Source organism: Rhea pennata, chromosome 2 (assembly GCF_028389875.1).
Source record: "Rhea pennata isolate bPtePen1 chromosome 2, bPtePen1.pri, whole genome shotgun sequence".
Lineage (NCBI taxonomy): Eukaryota > Metazoa > Chordata > Aves > Rheiformes > Rheidae > Rhea > Rhea pennata.
Window position 1 is genome coordinate 101127065 of NC_084664.1, and position 16689 is coordinate 101143753.

General features: G+C 38.8%; 1 protein-coding gene across 1 annotated transcript; it reads left to right on the forward strand.

The window, feature by feature from the left end:
- Positions 1-4742: 4742 nt before the first annotated feature.
- SERPINB5 (serpin family B member 5) lies at positions 4743-13194 on the forward strand. Its single transcript, XM_062568086.1, has 6 exons — positions 4743-4916; positions 7614-7751; positions 8610-8727; positions 10125-10267; positions 11264-11431; positions 12802-13194. The coding sequence occupies exons 1-6, from the start codon at positions 4743-4745 to the stop codon at positions 13192-13194; spliced, it is 1134 nt and encodes a 377-aa protein (XP_062424070.1).
- The last annotated feature ends 3495 nt before the right edge of the window (positions 13195-16689 follow it).

Genomic DNA, 16689 nt, shown 5'->3' on the forward strand with positions numbered 1-16689 from the left:
TGTCAAATGAGCATGTGGGTTGTTTCATATCATTTCTCCTCTCAGTGGAAATTTTGTTTAAACTGAAGTGACTGCGGGGCTTTCACTCGCAGCTCTTAAGCTGTAAAACCAGTGCACAACCTGGGCATCAGCTAGCCAACACTTTCCATACTTTACTTCCAAGATGTGTTCTGCCAGAAGGACTTCTTAACCTAGAGAAGAATAAAATAAATACTTGTTCTGCACCATCAGATTATCCCTACCATATAGCTAACCTGATTTGTCAGGTTTCCACACAGGTATTGCTATTTTCCTGATTATTGTTTTAAAGGATAAGCTATGTTTAGTTCTTCTCATAGTAAACAAACAAAGCCTTTCTGTTTTCCTTTTGTTGCATTCATTAATGACTAAGCAAAAAATGGTGTCTTATACCAAAAAACAAGCATAAATCAGTTTTTCCTCTACCAGTTCTATAGCCTTTATGGTATTTGAAGTTACTTCTATAACACCTTGGCCTAGCCACAGGTTTAAGCAAAGCTGGGTGGATCACAAGCAACCTGTGCTTGGAAGATGCCACAGTGCCGGGGGGCCTCTGTCAAAGTGCTGACATACTTCTTTCCTGGGAAAGGAGGGACTCAGCAAGAATCCATGCTGCAACCCCTTTTCAGATTTCTTTTTCAACTTTCTGGCTCCTCCCTGCTTGAGGGTTCCCCGTGATTACTGACTCAGGAGCCCTGTCTGGTTTCTAAGGCTGCTAATGGGCAGCTAATGGGCTTTCCTCCTGATGGGAGTCTCAGTCCCTCTCACTTAATAGGAGTTTGCTTTAATGATCTCTCAAGCCTTGGGACTCTCAATGCTTTAAAGAGGTTCAAGATTTTGTAATATACAATACCGTAAATTCTTTTCTAGAATATGAATATCATGAGCCTCTGAATAGCATACATCACTAATAAATAGAGACTAAATACTCTGGCTGACCAGGTACAGTTGAAAAAGATGATGGAATAGAGATTATTCTTTGCTATCCAGCCCAGCACTCAAGAATACAGATGAAACTGAGCTTTTTCTTCTAATAAAATGCCCTGAATCTGCATTTTTTCTACTGTAGCACTAAAAGAAAGAAATTATAATGGAGAGCTTTATCACTACTAGAACCAGTTTTACTCTGCACAAAAGAAGCTAAAACAATATCAGCAGTTACTGGATGAACAAAGAGTAAATGAAAGGTTCATCATCAAATATCTTGAGTTTTCAGCTAAGGTAAAGGATACTCCTTTCTGAAGAAGAACATTAAAACCTAGGAGAATATAATCCAATAAACAATATCAGAGCTACCAGTGAGGACAGAAGAAGAGAGTTTCTAAGTCATGTTACAGCTTTTCACTGATGTAAGGAAGAAGAGTTTTATTCAGTTTTGCAAGATTTCGTATTTGATTTCTGTACTCTTAATTTCTTGCAACCCATGAGAGCAAAACACAGTTAGCACATACACATTTTAAAATAACAGTAGGTCCATTTGCCAACACAACGGAAAATATTACTGGTAGAATGTCAGCATAGTATTTGTAGTAGAATGAGTGAAACAATAAGTGTTTTCAAAAGAGTATGATTGCATATTGATTCTTAGTCTGTAAGGATAGGCTATAAGCCCAGATGGAATAATATTAGGCCAGTCAGCACTAGAGTATGATATTATACTCCACTAGTAAGTTCTTCTGTCATTCTGCATTGTGAGATTTTGTGTATTTCAGTCTTTCTGAAGATTTTAAGTGTCTAATGACAAATTCTTCTTGGTTCCTTGGACTTTTTCCAACAACTTCTTAGGAAGAAATGCCTGGGAAGTTGGTACTTGCCCCAGATCTGCACATTCTGATTTTAGCTGATGAGAGAGGAGACAAAGTATGCACATATATTGTGTGCTTATGTGTGAATAACTCTTCAAAGGTCAAGTTAATGGGGAAAAATAAGATAACCTATGCAAAATAGTTCATTTGCAATATTTAACTCATACATAAGCACAAAGGTGCATGTCTGTGATGACCAAGTGCAGAGAGGCATTTTAAAGGAAGATTTTACATTTGCTTCTTTGTCCCTGGTGTTTCAAGTTACTCTCTAAACAACAGTTACCGGTCTTTACATTGGTTTTAACTGTTTTTTGCCACCGTTCTGCTCAAAGCTCTCCTTCTTTAAACGCTTAGCCCAAAATTTCTAGCAAATTTTGCTTTTCTAGCAATTAATTACTCTCTTGTGCAAGAAAGTGAGACTGTGGGAATGAGATAGACAGTTGCAGTGTGGTGGTGGCATTTAGTTCTCTGCTTTATATTCCACAAGATACCTGGAGTTTTTGAATCTTAGTCTAACACCAGCTTGAAGCATACTGACACTGTAGAATGGAATCTCAGGTGGAGAATTTCTCTTTCCGAAGCTGCTGTCAAGATTAGTAGAACGTGGTCATATCCTGCCACTATGACTTAAAAAAACCACATAAAAGTGTTCTTGAAAAATGTCCAGATGTTGTAAAGCATCCTCCTTCATCCTCTTTTAAGTGGGAATAACTTTTTTTTTTTTCAGTGAAACATAATTTATTTCCCTCATCAAAATGAATTACTTTTTTACAATGGGAGGGGATTCATTAGCAAATAGTTTGATGTTAATACCAACAGAGAGAGTGCTTTGCAGAAATGCAGTGCCATCTAGATGTTCTTTTCAAACATGGATTTGAAAAGCCTTGATGCCAGTACACTGTTTTTAATTAATTAAATTGCGCAGTGCATTTCAGTAACCTTTTATGCAGGATCTTCAGAACCAAATAAACCAGAGGCTTATAGGGAAGTGAATTACAGTAAAACTAAAGACATTTATTTTGTAAAAAGCCCTCTCTAATCAAACAAGCCCCACCAGTAAATGAAAGAGTTCTTTCTACTTCGTTGAAGGCAAAGCATGAACCCGTTCTGTTATTCTCATAAAAATAATACACAAATTATTTTGAAAGTCACCACTGTCAAGTACCACAGCTTCAGAGGGACTGCTCCGTATTTTCTGTGTACATTCATGTGGGATATTCAGCTAAGCTGGGCAGTAGGGCATGTGCACTCAAATAGGAGAATTTTCTCATTAAAAAATGCCTTTCTAAACAGCGTTGAGAGTGAATGGTCAGATAACATATCCTGCTGGAGAGAGTTCGCTGCCCATATATTCCTTTTCCCCTTTTCTGTCTTCTGTATTTTGCTTCTCTCACCCAGAGAGATCCTTTCTGGCTGGGATGCAAATGATATGAAACAGCTAAGTTAATTTTCGCAGCTGTAGTGTTAAGTAGTCAGTTGTTTGAGAGAACTCCCTGTTCTTAAGGAGTTTTTCAAAGGCTCAGTAAATCTCTTACCAGTACAATGCTTTGGAGAAATAACTGACTTTTCTTTTCATAGTAGAAAGATAAAATAGAATCTGTAGATCTTCGGTAGCAGAGCCTGAAATGTAAGTGTGAATAGGCATGTGTTCAGATAAAACACACATCTTTGTATCACCCCCTCCACGCTATATTTATTCCAATATATTGTCAGTTTTCCTGGAGAGAGCAAATGCTGAAGACAGTGTTAAGGGCCTGTGTAAAATCCTGGCTCTTTTGAAGTTTCTCACAGTATTTATCTTTTCCTGGCTGTCAACAGCTTTAAAGAAGCTATTTAACCCAAATTTTAACACATTGCCTTCTTTTCAGAACACATGATGTTGAGGGACTTGTTAGTGTTAATGTTAAATTCCAAAATATACCCAAAAGATCACCTTCCGTGCTTGCTGGTCTAACGTCAGACTTAGGCTATTGACTTAAATTCCATTGTTCACTCATTAGCTTGAATCTACACAAATGTACTTACACCAAAGTACAGTTTAACCTTTTCGAAAATGGTATGGGAAGATGAAAATATTCCATAGCTTTCCCAGAGCATTGACTGTAACAATCATCCCTTGAGCACTACGCTTTCCATTCCTGACTTCTTAGGTCATCTAACTACTGTACAGCAATTGCAATATTAGGAACTGCTAGGAAAATATTTGCAGTTAAAACCTAGCAAGCAATGACTGGGTACACAACGGTATTTACTTAGGTGACTTTAAGTTAATACAACGATCTCAGCTAACGGGACCAGACAGCTTTCTGCAGAATTCTAGCAAGACTAGAGAGAATAGAGAATCCTGCCTTAGAGGAAGGACATGTGCCAAAGCTAAAGCTTTCACGGACAATTAGTCATGAAGTAAGAGAGCGGGAAGATTTAGAGACTAATAAAGGGATGTCTGGGTGTCAGGGGAGCCCAGAGCATAGGCAAAGTATCTTACAGGTTGGCATGTTTCAAAGAGTATCAATTCAAAACAGATTAAATTCCCATTTGGTCCAGTTTAACTCAATATGCCTGGATCACCCTGACCTGCCCAGATTTGTTCAAGTGCATCTGGGAATACTGTTTCCCTGTAACACGTGGCATTGCCAGCTGTCACTGAAGATGATGAATCTTACTGAATCACTCACATTTACCTTGCTCAGACACGGATGAGACCTTTCCTGTTCCTCAGAAACTGCCGGTGTGCTCTGAAGCTGAGCAGGTTCAGTCAGGCTATTGCATTCTCTCCTTGTAGGTTTAAGCTGCCCAGTTCTCATACTGGTGTCCAGCCTTTTTCTTCAGCAAGTAAATCAGTGCTCTGCCCAGAGACCACTCCAGCAGGAGCTGGAATTACGCTGTCAGTCACATCCCTCTTTCCTTTTCTGTTTCAGGATGACGATGGATGCTCTACAACTAGCAAACACTGCCTTTGCAGTTGATATGTTCAAAAAACTCTGTGAGAAGGACAAAACAGCCAATATAATTTTTGCTCCACTGTGTACCTCAACTTCTCTGGCTCTGGCCTTTAAAGCAACAAAAGGTGACACTGCAGACCAAATGAAACAGGTGGGCTGTCAGCATCCTCGCTGTTTGTGCAAAATTATGTGCATGTTGCAGATGTCTCTTATTTTTTCTTTTTACTACTCTACTGGCTGCAATAACAGTGTAACAGTGGTTTTCTTATATGCCGGACTGTAAACTGTCCATCTGAAATTCCTAAGAGACCACACTTCAGGGCCCCACATATCAAAAGAGATTGAAAATCACCGGCATAAAGAAAAAGCTTTCTAAAATGTCTATAAGATAGTAGGTGACATGGGGTAGGCTGAGTTCTCAACTGCTGCATAAAATCTCATTGCTTTTGAGCAATCAGGGTTGACTGTAATTCCAAGTTCCAATCCAGATCCCTGCATTTTCTGGATAATGTTTTTTAATTGTTCAAGAAGGCCTAAACTTTATAGAATTGGAAATAACTTAGTCTTTATCCATCAGCAGTGAGCATTCTTGGTGGCCTGTTGTCAACCTTTCCCCTTTCTCCTGTGATACACTGAAGAGAAGGCGAATGCAGTAGAAGAGGTCCCAACTTGAACTACGTTCCCCATGCAAGCAGCTCATGGTGTTAGAGGGGTTTTCAACACCACAGCACAGAATCACACCACCACGATGTGAGGAGTGTACCAAATCTGCACTGTGGGGCAGGGAGGTGGTCTCACAGCCTCTTTTGCTGCCTCTTCAGCAAAATTTCTTCAGCAAATTTCTTCAAAAAATTTTACATAGTTTTTCTTTTTTTTATCTCACTAAGAGTGCCCTCATTTTCTGCAGTTACCTAAAGGTGAATGAGAAGCAAACTCAGTACACATGTATATGCGAATTATTCCCTGTCTCTGAAGGACATTCTATATATTCTAATTCATTTTCCCTCCTTTAGAAGTTCCTCATTCTTGAGTGCCTCTTCCTTCACTGAAGGTATGCAGAGCACATCCTTCGGTGCCCCCCACTCATTACACATATTACACTGAGTCTTGTGCTATTCACAGGGCTGTACAGCAACACATCCAAGAAGATCTTCTAGAGAATATTCCAAAATATTCTGTGATTTTTCAAAAAAAAAAAAAAAAAAAAAAAAAGAAGAAAAAGAAAAGAAAAAACTAACCCTTTTTAGTTTCAATGACACACTCCACGTTCCTCACTCTCTGAAAATTCAAGCACTGGCCTTTTAGTGGGAGAGTTCAAAATTTTAATCTGCACTTTGTTAATCTGTAATTTCATTTTCACTTGTGTCTGCAATTTACTTTGAACCTTTCCATAATAAGTTAACATACACTTTCACAAATAGAGTACTGTTGCACAATTGCATTTATGGTTCACATTTTTCAAATAATACACAAAATGTGCTGAGCACAGATACTAAGAAGGAACTTGATATGTTTTTATTTGTCATCATTCCTATTCTGCATGTGTTTTCTAGTTTCTATCTGTCCCTGAGTTTATGCTTGATATGCTTGGGTTTTAAATTCTAGATACAGAGAAAGTCAGACTGGCAGTCTTACTGTGGAATATCATTTAAGAAAGTTGTGCTAAAAGCTCTTCCAGGTAGATGAGTAGAGGAAGTGTAGCTTTCTCCTCAGCTGTAATTTGCAGACAGAAAAGCTTTCTGCCCTTAATGTAGTGAGAAACAAAAGAGTTGGAGGAAGAAATGAGTTAAGAAAGTTGTTTCAGAGTTAAAAATGATCATGGAGTTTGGCTGTGACAAATGTGCTCTTGTTATGTACTTGGGAGGTTGGTTGATTCTGATCCCAGTGAGCAAGGTGAGGGGAGGACACTGAGGGGAGCTGAGGCAATGCAACAATTTAATATGTCTGAAAAGGTTTGAAGCATTTGGGGAGAAAAAACAGGACTGGGGGATGAAAGCAATGCTAATGCCTGATATGCCTCATGCAGGAATATGAGAAAGGTGAGGAGGGTTGGGCGAGCCACCCTTAAATGAAACAGCCACCATCAAAAGCCTTATAACAAGTAGGCGTAGATGTTTGATTCCTAAAAAAAAAAAAAAAAAAAAAAAAAAAAAAAAAAAAACCAAACAAACAAAAAAAAAGATTATTTTTGATTAAAAACAACAGGAACCTTTCCTATCTGATACCTAGAAGCAGCATGTTTTAGGTCATCCCAGAACTCCCTGGAACGGGGCTTGTAATTCCTGAGAGCTGTGATGTGGTGTGTGTGGGTCTGCAGCCCTTGCCCTCAGCTCATACTTTGGCTATTCATGCAAACATAGTTATCTGATCAATTTTTGCTGAAATTTCATGTAAAGTCATGTACCAATCACAGCAACCAAAAAATCTGATGATCAGTTAAGCATTTTTAAAGCTTCAGTCTAATTGTAGAGAGAGTACTAACTAGGACCCTCATTTATTAAGCCTAAAAGCTCCATATTTTTGGTTAAGAGCGTGAATTTGCTGAAAACATTATAACTCCATTCTGCAGATATGTAGTCAACTAAGTTACTACCAGTATGAACAACTCTGTTGATTTCTGTGTATTTCTCAGGAAAGAAATACATTTGGTTAAAGTTTGGACAGGATCTGATCTTTAGATATATGTGAGGCTGTCAAATAAAGAAATATCTTTTGAGTGAAGAGCAAGAACTGGCTTAAATACAAGACAGCACTGCTCTGGCCATAAACAAGCAATATTTATTTTTAGGTTGTTAAGAATGTTTAAATAAAAAAATGATGCTAAGTATTTTACTGTGTTCCTTAACAGGTACTCCATTTACAAGACGTCAAAGATGTTTCTTTTGGGTTCCAAACAGTAACTACAGATGTTTCCAAACTCAACTCTTTCTTTGCATTGAAAATGGTCAAACGTCTCTTTGTAGAAAAGTCTCTTAATCCTAAGACAGTAAGTAGTGCAGAAAAGTCTTGTGCTATGAATTGCTTGGCCAGCATGTTGACAGGTTATGGTGTGAGATCTCAACATTATTCCAAATAATGATGAAAAAGATAATCTTCTCTGCTGCCATAAATGTTTGTAGAAGTATGAGTGTGCTGCTTATCCCCAAGGTGTACAACTGTTGCAACATTTGTAATTCTTTCATTAACATGTATGAGGTCAGTAGGTTTAGTAGGTTTGGAATGCAATATTACTTTTGTGCCACATCAAGGTCTTTGAATTGTAAATATGAGTGAAAAGGAATGGAAAAAAAAGAAGATGCAAATGTGCGTCCAATTCACACACCCAAGTAATTACTGCATAGGCTGTATTTTTTTTTACATATGTAAGGAGGCACTATCTTAGCCTTAATGCTCATAGAGCTTGCAAAAGATTGAGAAAAACTGTTTTTCTTCCAAAGGGCCCCAAGTAAGGTCAAATTCAGCCTAAAAAGTGATATTTCAGAAAACTTATGACACAAATGTCAATACTCATCCACAGCAATAAAATCCCCAACTGCCCTGCTGTAAAGAGCAGGTGGTGAAGACAGACATGGTGTGAACTATTATCTCAGTCCTTTCTCTTACCGGGATTTCGACCAGGGGTTACTTTATCCCTTCAGACTGTGGTAATATGCTCCCTCTTGCAATATCAGTGTACTTTAGTTGATGATGTAAAGCCGCTGGACTGAAGACAGTCTTCAGAGCAATCTGCTGAATGCACCTGTGCAGCTGGTTGTCACCTTCTGCTATTTAATAACCGTCCATAATAACAAACTATCTAGCTACCCCATGGTAAAAGATGACTTTGGTTCCTTGTGTCTTTCAGGACTTTGTCAACTCTACAAAGAGGCCTTTTCCATCTGAACTGGAATTAGTGGAGTTCAAAGAAAAAACTGAGGAGACCCGACAGAAGATCAACAAATCTCTTTCAGAGCTAACTGATGGTGTGTACAGTTTAACATAGGGGATGCTATTTACTTCTTTGAAGAAAGAGATCTTTGTCCTCATCTCTTTAGTAATGCCTTCATAAATAAATACATAGTGAAAGTAATTGGACTACACCTATTATTTGAATTAATGAGGATTAGCATTTTCTGCTAATTGCATATTCTGCAATTATTAATTTTACTACTGCAGCTTTTTGGAAGACAGAAATTGGATACTTTGCATAAGTCTCGAGGAAAGTTGTTTGCATTTTCCTTCAGCAGACCAGTCTGGGAGAACAACAGCTCTTGGCTGTGGAGCTTCAAAAACATCTGACACCAGCACATTGAACCAAGGCCCTATTTCCTTTAAAATTTTTATTCTAACAGCAAGTACTTGCTAGATTCTGAATTCAGGGCTGTTAAGTCCTCGGCTGCTTTGCTGATTTTGCCAGCAAGTGTGCCACATGCAGACATGTGTTTCTTATTTGGAGATGCCTTCTGTGCCAATTAGGCTGAGAACATTTACCCCAAGCTACCACTGAGCCACTAACTACTAGGCTGAGGTGCACCAGTGACCATGAGGGTCCCCAGGAGCAGCCTTCACAGTCTATGGGGGACAGAGGTCCAGTCTCAGCTGGTGTGTGTATGTAGTGCCTGAAAGAGAGCGTATTTACAGCCTATTTACAGATAACTCTGGGGTCGATTGCTATCTGTTGCCCTCATGTGGTACAAATATGAAAATATAGGTCCAAGCTGGTGCAGGTGGCCTTGTGGAACCCTTGCATTGCCTATACAGTCTATGCCACATCCATGCCTGAAGAGGGAATTTCCATCCCCAGTGCTCTTAATTCAGTGTCTTTTATGGCTGTGCTTGAATAGGTCTAAAATGGGGTGAGGGGAGGAGAAGAATTCCTTGCTGTTTTTGAAGGCTATAGCAATATTTGGTTATGAACTGTAATCAGAACAACATTTCCTGTTATTCTGGTTATTTTATTCTCATGTATCAGTCTAGAAGCAAGTAGGAGCTAATCTGGAACTTTGCCTCAAGTTTTGCTGCCCAAATGACAAGTGATACTTTTCTTACACCTATTTGAATTTCACTGAAAATTCAATACCTTCTTTAAGATAGTGAATAAAAGCAGGAGACACGTTTTGGATTCCATGCTACATAAGCCAAGAAAAAAAAATGTCATTCAGAAGATCAGTCTGGATCCCAAATTCTGCTTCAAATATTAAACTACAAATAGGGAATTAGGTGCTTTTTGGGGATTTTTCCCTTAGAATTAAAATCTTCCACCTGTGAAGTACAGGACACAAATATTTTAATTTAGCACAGTGGCTCCATATTCAGCTGAAACAGTTGATATATTGATAATGTATTATTGTATTGACAGTCATCTTAAATATCTCCACAGGTAAAATGGATAACATTTTGAATGAAGAGAACGTAAATGACCAGACTCAGATCCTCCTAGTTAATGCAGCTTATTTTGTCACAAACTGGATGAAGAAATTCCCAGAGGCAGATATCAAAGAATGTCCTTTTAAAGTTAACAAGGTAAGTTTTGAAAACAAATAGAGTACTGTTTCCACTTAAATAAATGCTTTCTAACTTTGAATTAAACAAATCCTGACAAAAGAAAATGAGAAATGTTTGTTGTTACCCTTGCATTCTTAGATTCTCTATCAAAACTGTGACCAGCCATGAACATAGTGACCAGAGAATCAGTTTTAAACCAAGATATACAGCTGGACAGTATTTCTGAGATAAAGACTTTATACTCCAAGAACACATTTATATATATATACACATTAAAAAAGTTGGAGTCTCGAGTTAACTGAAAAAATTATTAAATTACCAAATCGGCAAACAACGTCAGCTAAAAAGGTTTTTAAAATGATAAAGTTAACACTATGATTTTTAAGTGAAAAAAATTGCAAAGACTTTTCTGTGAAGTGATATTTTCCTACTTAATTTGAGCCTTAAAAGGAGTTTTCAGAAGAACAGAGCAGTTAGTTGATCTTCCCTATCAGGTAAAGAGTTTTTGTTTTGTTTTATTTCATTCATGAAAAAAAAAAATCTGGCTTTGGGTAAGCCTGTTTTTTTTTTTCTTGATCTGTTTCAGCTCCTGAATAAAAATGACAATTCATGTTGAATGGCTCGGCCTTCACTGCTGAGATGTGCTCTTTTCCTGACACTTACTAGCAATATGATGTCCCTGAGACAGTATTGATTGTAGCTGTCAGTGAAAAAGGTGTGAAGGGCCACCAGTATTAAGCGAGTTTCTCTTCTAAGGCAGAATATGTTGCAACTGTATTCAGTAGAATTCTGTTCCCCTTTTTCTTCAGAAAAAAGAAACGTGCCAACGTTTAGGGTGCCAACGCCTATCACTCTAGAAGGGATTCAACACTGGTTTCACTACATACAAAAGCCAGTAAATTTCCTGGTGATAGCACAACATACCACTCCCACTTAAGCTTACAAACTTTTCTCTCTCGCTGTCTTAGCTGTGAATTAAAAGGTATGCTAGGTTGTTTCCTCTGTGTTTTGCAGACTGAAACTAAACCAGTGCAAATGATGAATCTTGAAGCTTCTTTTTGCCTGGGCTATGTAAAAGAATTGAAAGTTTCAATCCTTGAGCTACCATGCCTTAACAAACATATAAGCATGCTCATTCTGCTGCCTAAAGAGATCGAAGACGATACCACTGGCTTGGAACAGGTGAGAGAAAAAAATAGAATTGTTACGGTGCTTCCCTTGGAAACAGCCCACTTAAAATGAGCTGATTTTATAGAAGGTCTTTGTTATTTAAAAGCTATTTAGAAGGAAAGAACAAGTAGGTTTCCTGTGACTTTACCTTCTCATTCTGCTCCTCTGTTCCTGATGTCATATTTGTGATATCGTCATTTCCACTGTGGTTGATTCTGGAGTCATGAACAAGACATTATTTCAGACAGGGTGTGCACAGAGACAGTTATAAAGTGCAGAAGATGCCCATGGTGCGCTTGTGGGAATGTATAAACATTTGAAAATCTCACACAAAGATTTAATTTTCATGTTAAATTTTTTTCTAGTAAATTTTTTTTCTATAATAAAACAGTAGAGCAATGTTTACCAGATTTTCAATAGTGTGGACCTTATTTACTTAGGTCTCTGTATTTTTTTCAGTAGCCATGTACCAGTGGTTTATTTTATTGAGTTCTTGCACTTCACACTTCTCTAAGTTTTAATTTTGGTCAGAGATGTCTAAAAAGAGTCATCTTTGCAACTACACACACACAAAAAAATAATGAGCCACTACCTAAAGAACCAATTTTTCTTATGTCATTTCACTATGAAAATTATAGATATTATTTTCACCTCTACTCAAAGTTTAAAGATTTAAGAGGCAGATCATGTAAACTGTGTAACCTGCTACTACTAGCCCTAAATTTCCAAGGCGTGAGGAATCTGCCCTTGCAGTTGTGAGGCACTTTTTAATGTAATTTATGTAATTACAGAACATAGATTTTAAAATGCAAGCCAGACCTTTCCTTCATATCAGTTTTTCAGGGCCTCAAGTCCTATAGCCCCACTCTCCGGTTTTAAAAAATTGTTTCAACAGCGGCATGACTGATCAAGATCATGCTCTGGATGTAGAATCTTCTTCTTTCCAAATACCAGCAGTTTCATTACTCAGTAGTGCCAGGAATCAAAATTTTGGTTGTGCCAATCAGCTCTTTGTAACCAGGTTCAAGACTGTCTTTCTCTAATTCCTTCATGTGGTTGTAGAGATGATTGCACAACATAAACTTGTAAGGTACTAGCAGCCAGAGTAAGCACATTCAATGGAGTTGCTCCGGGAGGCCATATCCTATGAATTAAGTCATTCATATACTGAGGTAACTGAGAGCTTAATTCAAACATGAATGCTCCAACTGTGAATTCAAAAAGCAAAGATTGCCTTTTGGATTTTGGGTTTTGGGTGTTGACAGGAGTGGGAACTGCAGGAATGATCTTTTTTTTTCTCACTGTTTTTTTTTCTTTTTTTCCTCCCCCCTGCCCTTTCCTGAAACTGACCATTAATTTCCTTCATTACTTTATGATTTCAGTTGGAAAAAGCTCTTACACCTGAGACGTTATTACAGTGGACCAATCCTAGCATGATGGCCAACACCAAAGTGAATGTATTTCTTCCAAAGTTTAACATAGAAGCTGATTATGACCTGAAGCCGCTCCTGGAAAGCCTGGGGATGACAAACGTCTTTAACGAGAGTACATCGGATTTTTCTGAAATGTGTGAGACTAAAGGGGTGGTTTTGTCAAAGATCATCCATAAAGTCTCTCTGGAAGTAAATGAACAAGGTAGTGAGTCCCAAGAAGTACCAGGATATCGGATTCTGCAACACAAAGATGAATTTAAAGCTGACCATCCGTTTATCTTCATATTTAGGCACAACAAAACTCGCAATGTGATTCTTTCAGGCAGATTCTGTTCTCCTTAAGTGGAGCATATTAATTGTGAAAAAGCACAATTACATTTATGGTGATGCATGTTCCTGTAAAGCTTGGCATCCTGACTATCACCTTTGAAAGGAAATCTGAGGTGTTCATATATCAGCTGTGTAATGCAATGTACTCTACATATGCAGCAGAACTTGTTTGTCTCCTTTTGTTTCACTCCCTTAAGCTGAAGGATTCCCACTATGGAGAAAACGTTATATTTTAACCAGGAGATATCCCAATCTCAGCCACAAGTAAATTTTGTTCCTCTTTGGCACCTCTTCCCCTAAAGCAAAGTGAGCTGAGAGCCCGTTTCTGATAGACTGTGAACAGGTCTCGGGGGGAAGAGATGTAGGAAGAGCGACATTCCCATTCCATAGCTAAACCACTCTCCCTCGTGACCCACAGTCTATGCGTTCCTACTGCCTGGAAGGGGAAAATGTGGACATGGGGTGTTAGAGCCCTCCCCTTGCACCTGACCACAATCTGGCAGTCCAGGGTGCTTCACAGACCCCTGCCAACGCACCAGGAAACAGCACTCAAATTCTGCAGTGCTGCTAAGCAGTTCAGTGTAGAATCAGAGCCTGAATCTGTGAAACAGCAGCCGCACTGAGACCTGTGGGTGCAAGGGGCAAGAGGAACCGCTGTCATAACGTACAGCCGTAGCACTCTTCTGCATGAGCTAAACAGTTCGCAGGTTGGAAGATCTGATTCCTCTGTGTGGGATTTTTTTTCACACATTCCCCTTCAAATGTGGAAGAGGGGACCAGTTCACTGCAGCTAGGAGGAGTACTGTTGTGTCTATCCTGAGAAAAAGAAGGTTATGCAATTCTAGGTTCGAAATACTAGAAGAGCAGCACTTTTCAGGCATTAAGGAGCATTTGGTTTGGGCATTAAGGAGGCTCCATACAATTACTTAATGTCTGAGATACGAGAAGGGAATAAGGAATTCAGTTTGAGTGGGATTAACGTTGTAACTACCAGTCTCCAAATTCCATATGCCCTCATGGTAATGAGCCTTCATTTCTATCCAAAGACTGCTTGCTGCATATGTTCGGTACTGGTTTAGCTAATTACTATTCCAAATAAAGTACTATAAACCCTATGTTGAATTCTGCAATATCTCCAGTGTCAGTCTGCTATCATTCACTTTACACCTCCAGTAGATAGTATAGAACTGAACAGATTCGTTTAGGCCACGGAGTCAAAACATAAGACTAAATCAAGGTCTGAATTATCCTTATGGATCACACAACAGTAGTTCACAGTAAGGATTATGCTACTGGCAGGTCAAAATATGCAGTGAATTCAATTAACTATCCTCAAAAAAAAGAAAGGAGGGAGATTTTATCTGAGAACTCCTCTTGGTGCTTCAGATCTGAAAAAAAAATAGAAAAAGATTTAATGGGAACATGCAATTTGTAATATGTATAGCTCTCTTCTAACATCAGTGTTTTTACTGAGCTGAAGGGAGCACAGCATAGTGATTAGTAAGAATTTGGAGATGAGAGATCTTTATTCTTGGTCTTGCCAAACCATAAGTAGCCTTTAGTCACAATGATTAAATGGTTTTACTAGTTCCTTCCCCGTGTGAGCCTTTGATGGGTTCTAGCACATTTTAATATCAAAGGGTTATCTGGAGGCACTGACCCAGTCTTTAAAGGACTAACTACCACCAAAAACAGTGGAAGGTGGGTCCCTACAGACCTCTGGGGATCTAAACTGATATTCATCAAGTGTTACATGGATAGAGGGCATGAGAAGAATTTAAAATACAATTATTTTGCAGTCCATCCTGTCTGACAAGGAATTCCTTGTGAAGAGCTCTACCAGCTCAGTAGTTTCAGTGACAACTGTACAACATCACTCAATGCAGTGGGACATAGATGACCAGATAATGTTTTAAATGCTCTTTTCTTTGATCAGTTTTGGAGGCTTGAGTCAGAACTATCTGGAGCTGTGATCGCTATGGTTTCTAGTATGGTTCTCCTGTAGCAGGTGGGTCAGGCTATCTACACAAGGGGTTGATGCCTGACCAGCAGCTGCATAGTGAATCCGTATGTAGGCAAGGTGGACTAGTTTCTTGTATTCTGTACAGTTTGTTTGTGTTTGAGCAGTGACTCCTGGTCCAGTAATCCCAGAAACACAGCAGGACTTATCAGACATATTTCTGTTACTTTGTTGGTCTACTAGGCTGCTTGAAATTTCTGACAGATTGCCTAATTCCTCTTTTTCCACCTGGATGAGACTTTCTGAAGGAGAAAAGCCCAAATATCACTCTCTCCACATTTTTCTGAGTCTGAAAATATTCCAGTCCACAAATGAGTCTTTATTCAGTGAAGCTCATGCTCTTTTTAAATGCTAAAGTTAGCAGAGTTGCACAACTTCATGTGAGCAAGCAGAGTTCCCTGTCAGTACCTTTGCCAGGAAAGATTATTCCATGAAAGCAGAGTAACATTGCCTCAGGGTGGGGCTCATCTTTTTCACCTCCTGACTAATGCCAAAATATCCTAGCCAATGCAAGGCAAGCAGATATTACAGATACGAAACTGTCTTAGTCTATGGAAGGCAAACAAACCTATTTATTGGTCATTTATAAACAAAAAAACTTGCTCATGGAAAGTTCTGGTTCATCTTTCACTTCTGCCTCTCAGCCAGTACACTTTGTCAATATTTCTTATTTTCTATTAGCAAGCCCAGACTGGTCTATCTAACATTTAACTATGCTTTTCTAAACTCCTAACTATAATGAATTAAAGGCATTTTGATGTTGTATTATACTATCTAATACTCTAATGCCTAGTAAATGAGTTCAGATAAGATATCAGACTTATGCTACGATCTGGTGTTAAGGAGAAAAGTGTGGAAGGAAACCAGATGAGCTAGGAGATAAAGTGGTGGTCATATAGCCTGTGGTGGACCAGAAGGTGCAGCTGCAGGTGAAGCTGTAATTTAATCCATCTACATGAGTTCCTGGAACCAGCTGATCACTTTCATGTGCTTTTAATATATTCATATAGCCAAAAAAGGAGGCTACACTGTAGTCCTCATTTTGTTCAGAAATTGGTCTCAGGTGTACCAGTTCCATTGCCCTTATGGTCCTGTGGAAATTTAGAAGTCTTAATATGAAACCCATTAATCTTGCACAGTGTGAAAGAAAAGTGTCAGTGAGGTTCCTGCTGGTATGAGAAATGCTGTTATAGTCTATTGTTGTAATTCCACCCATTCCGTCCTCTGGGCCTTGAGCAAGAACTGCCATAGGAGGACATGGGAAAACGTGTGTGGGAGCTTGTGTGTAGGAACACTTATACGCTGAAAGATGGTGCCTACCATGGAGAAAGCGAGCATAGCTGAAGACTTGCTCCGATTGCCAAGTTGCTCCACCTCGCCTTCCACCTGGCCTGATGGAAAAAAAGAAGGCCATGTCTGTTTAGTGAACTAATCACTTGCTCACTGCACTGTCGATGCCCGTTTCTTGCTTCCAACATTTTGTAGAA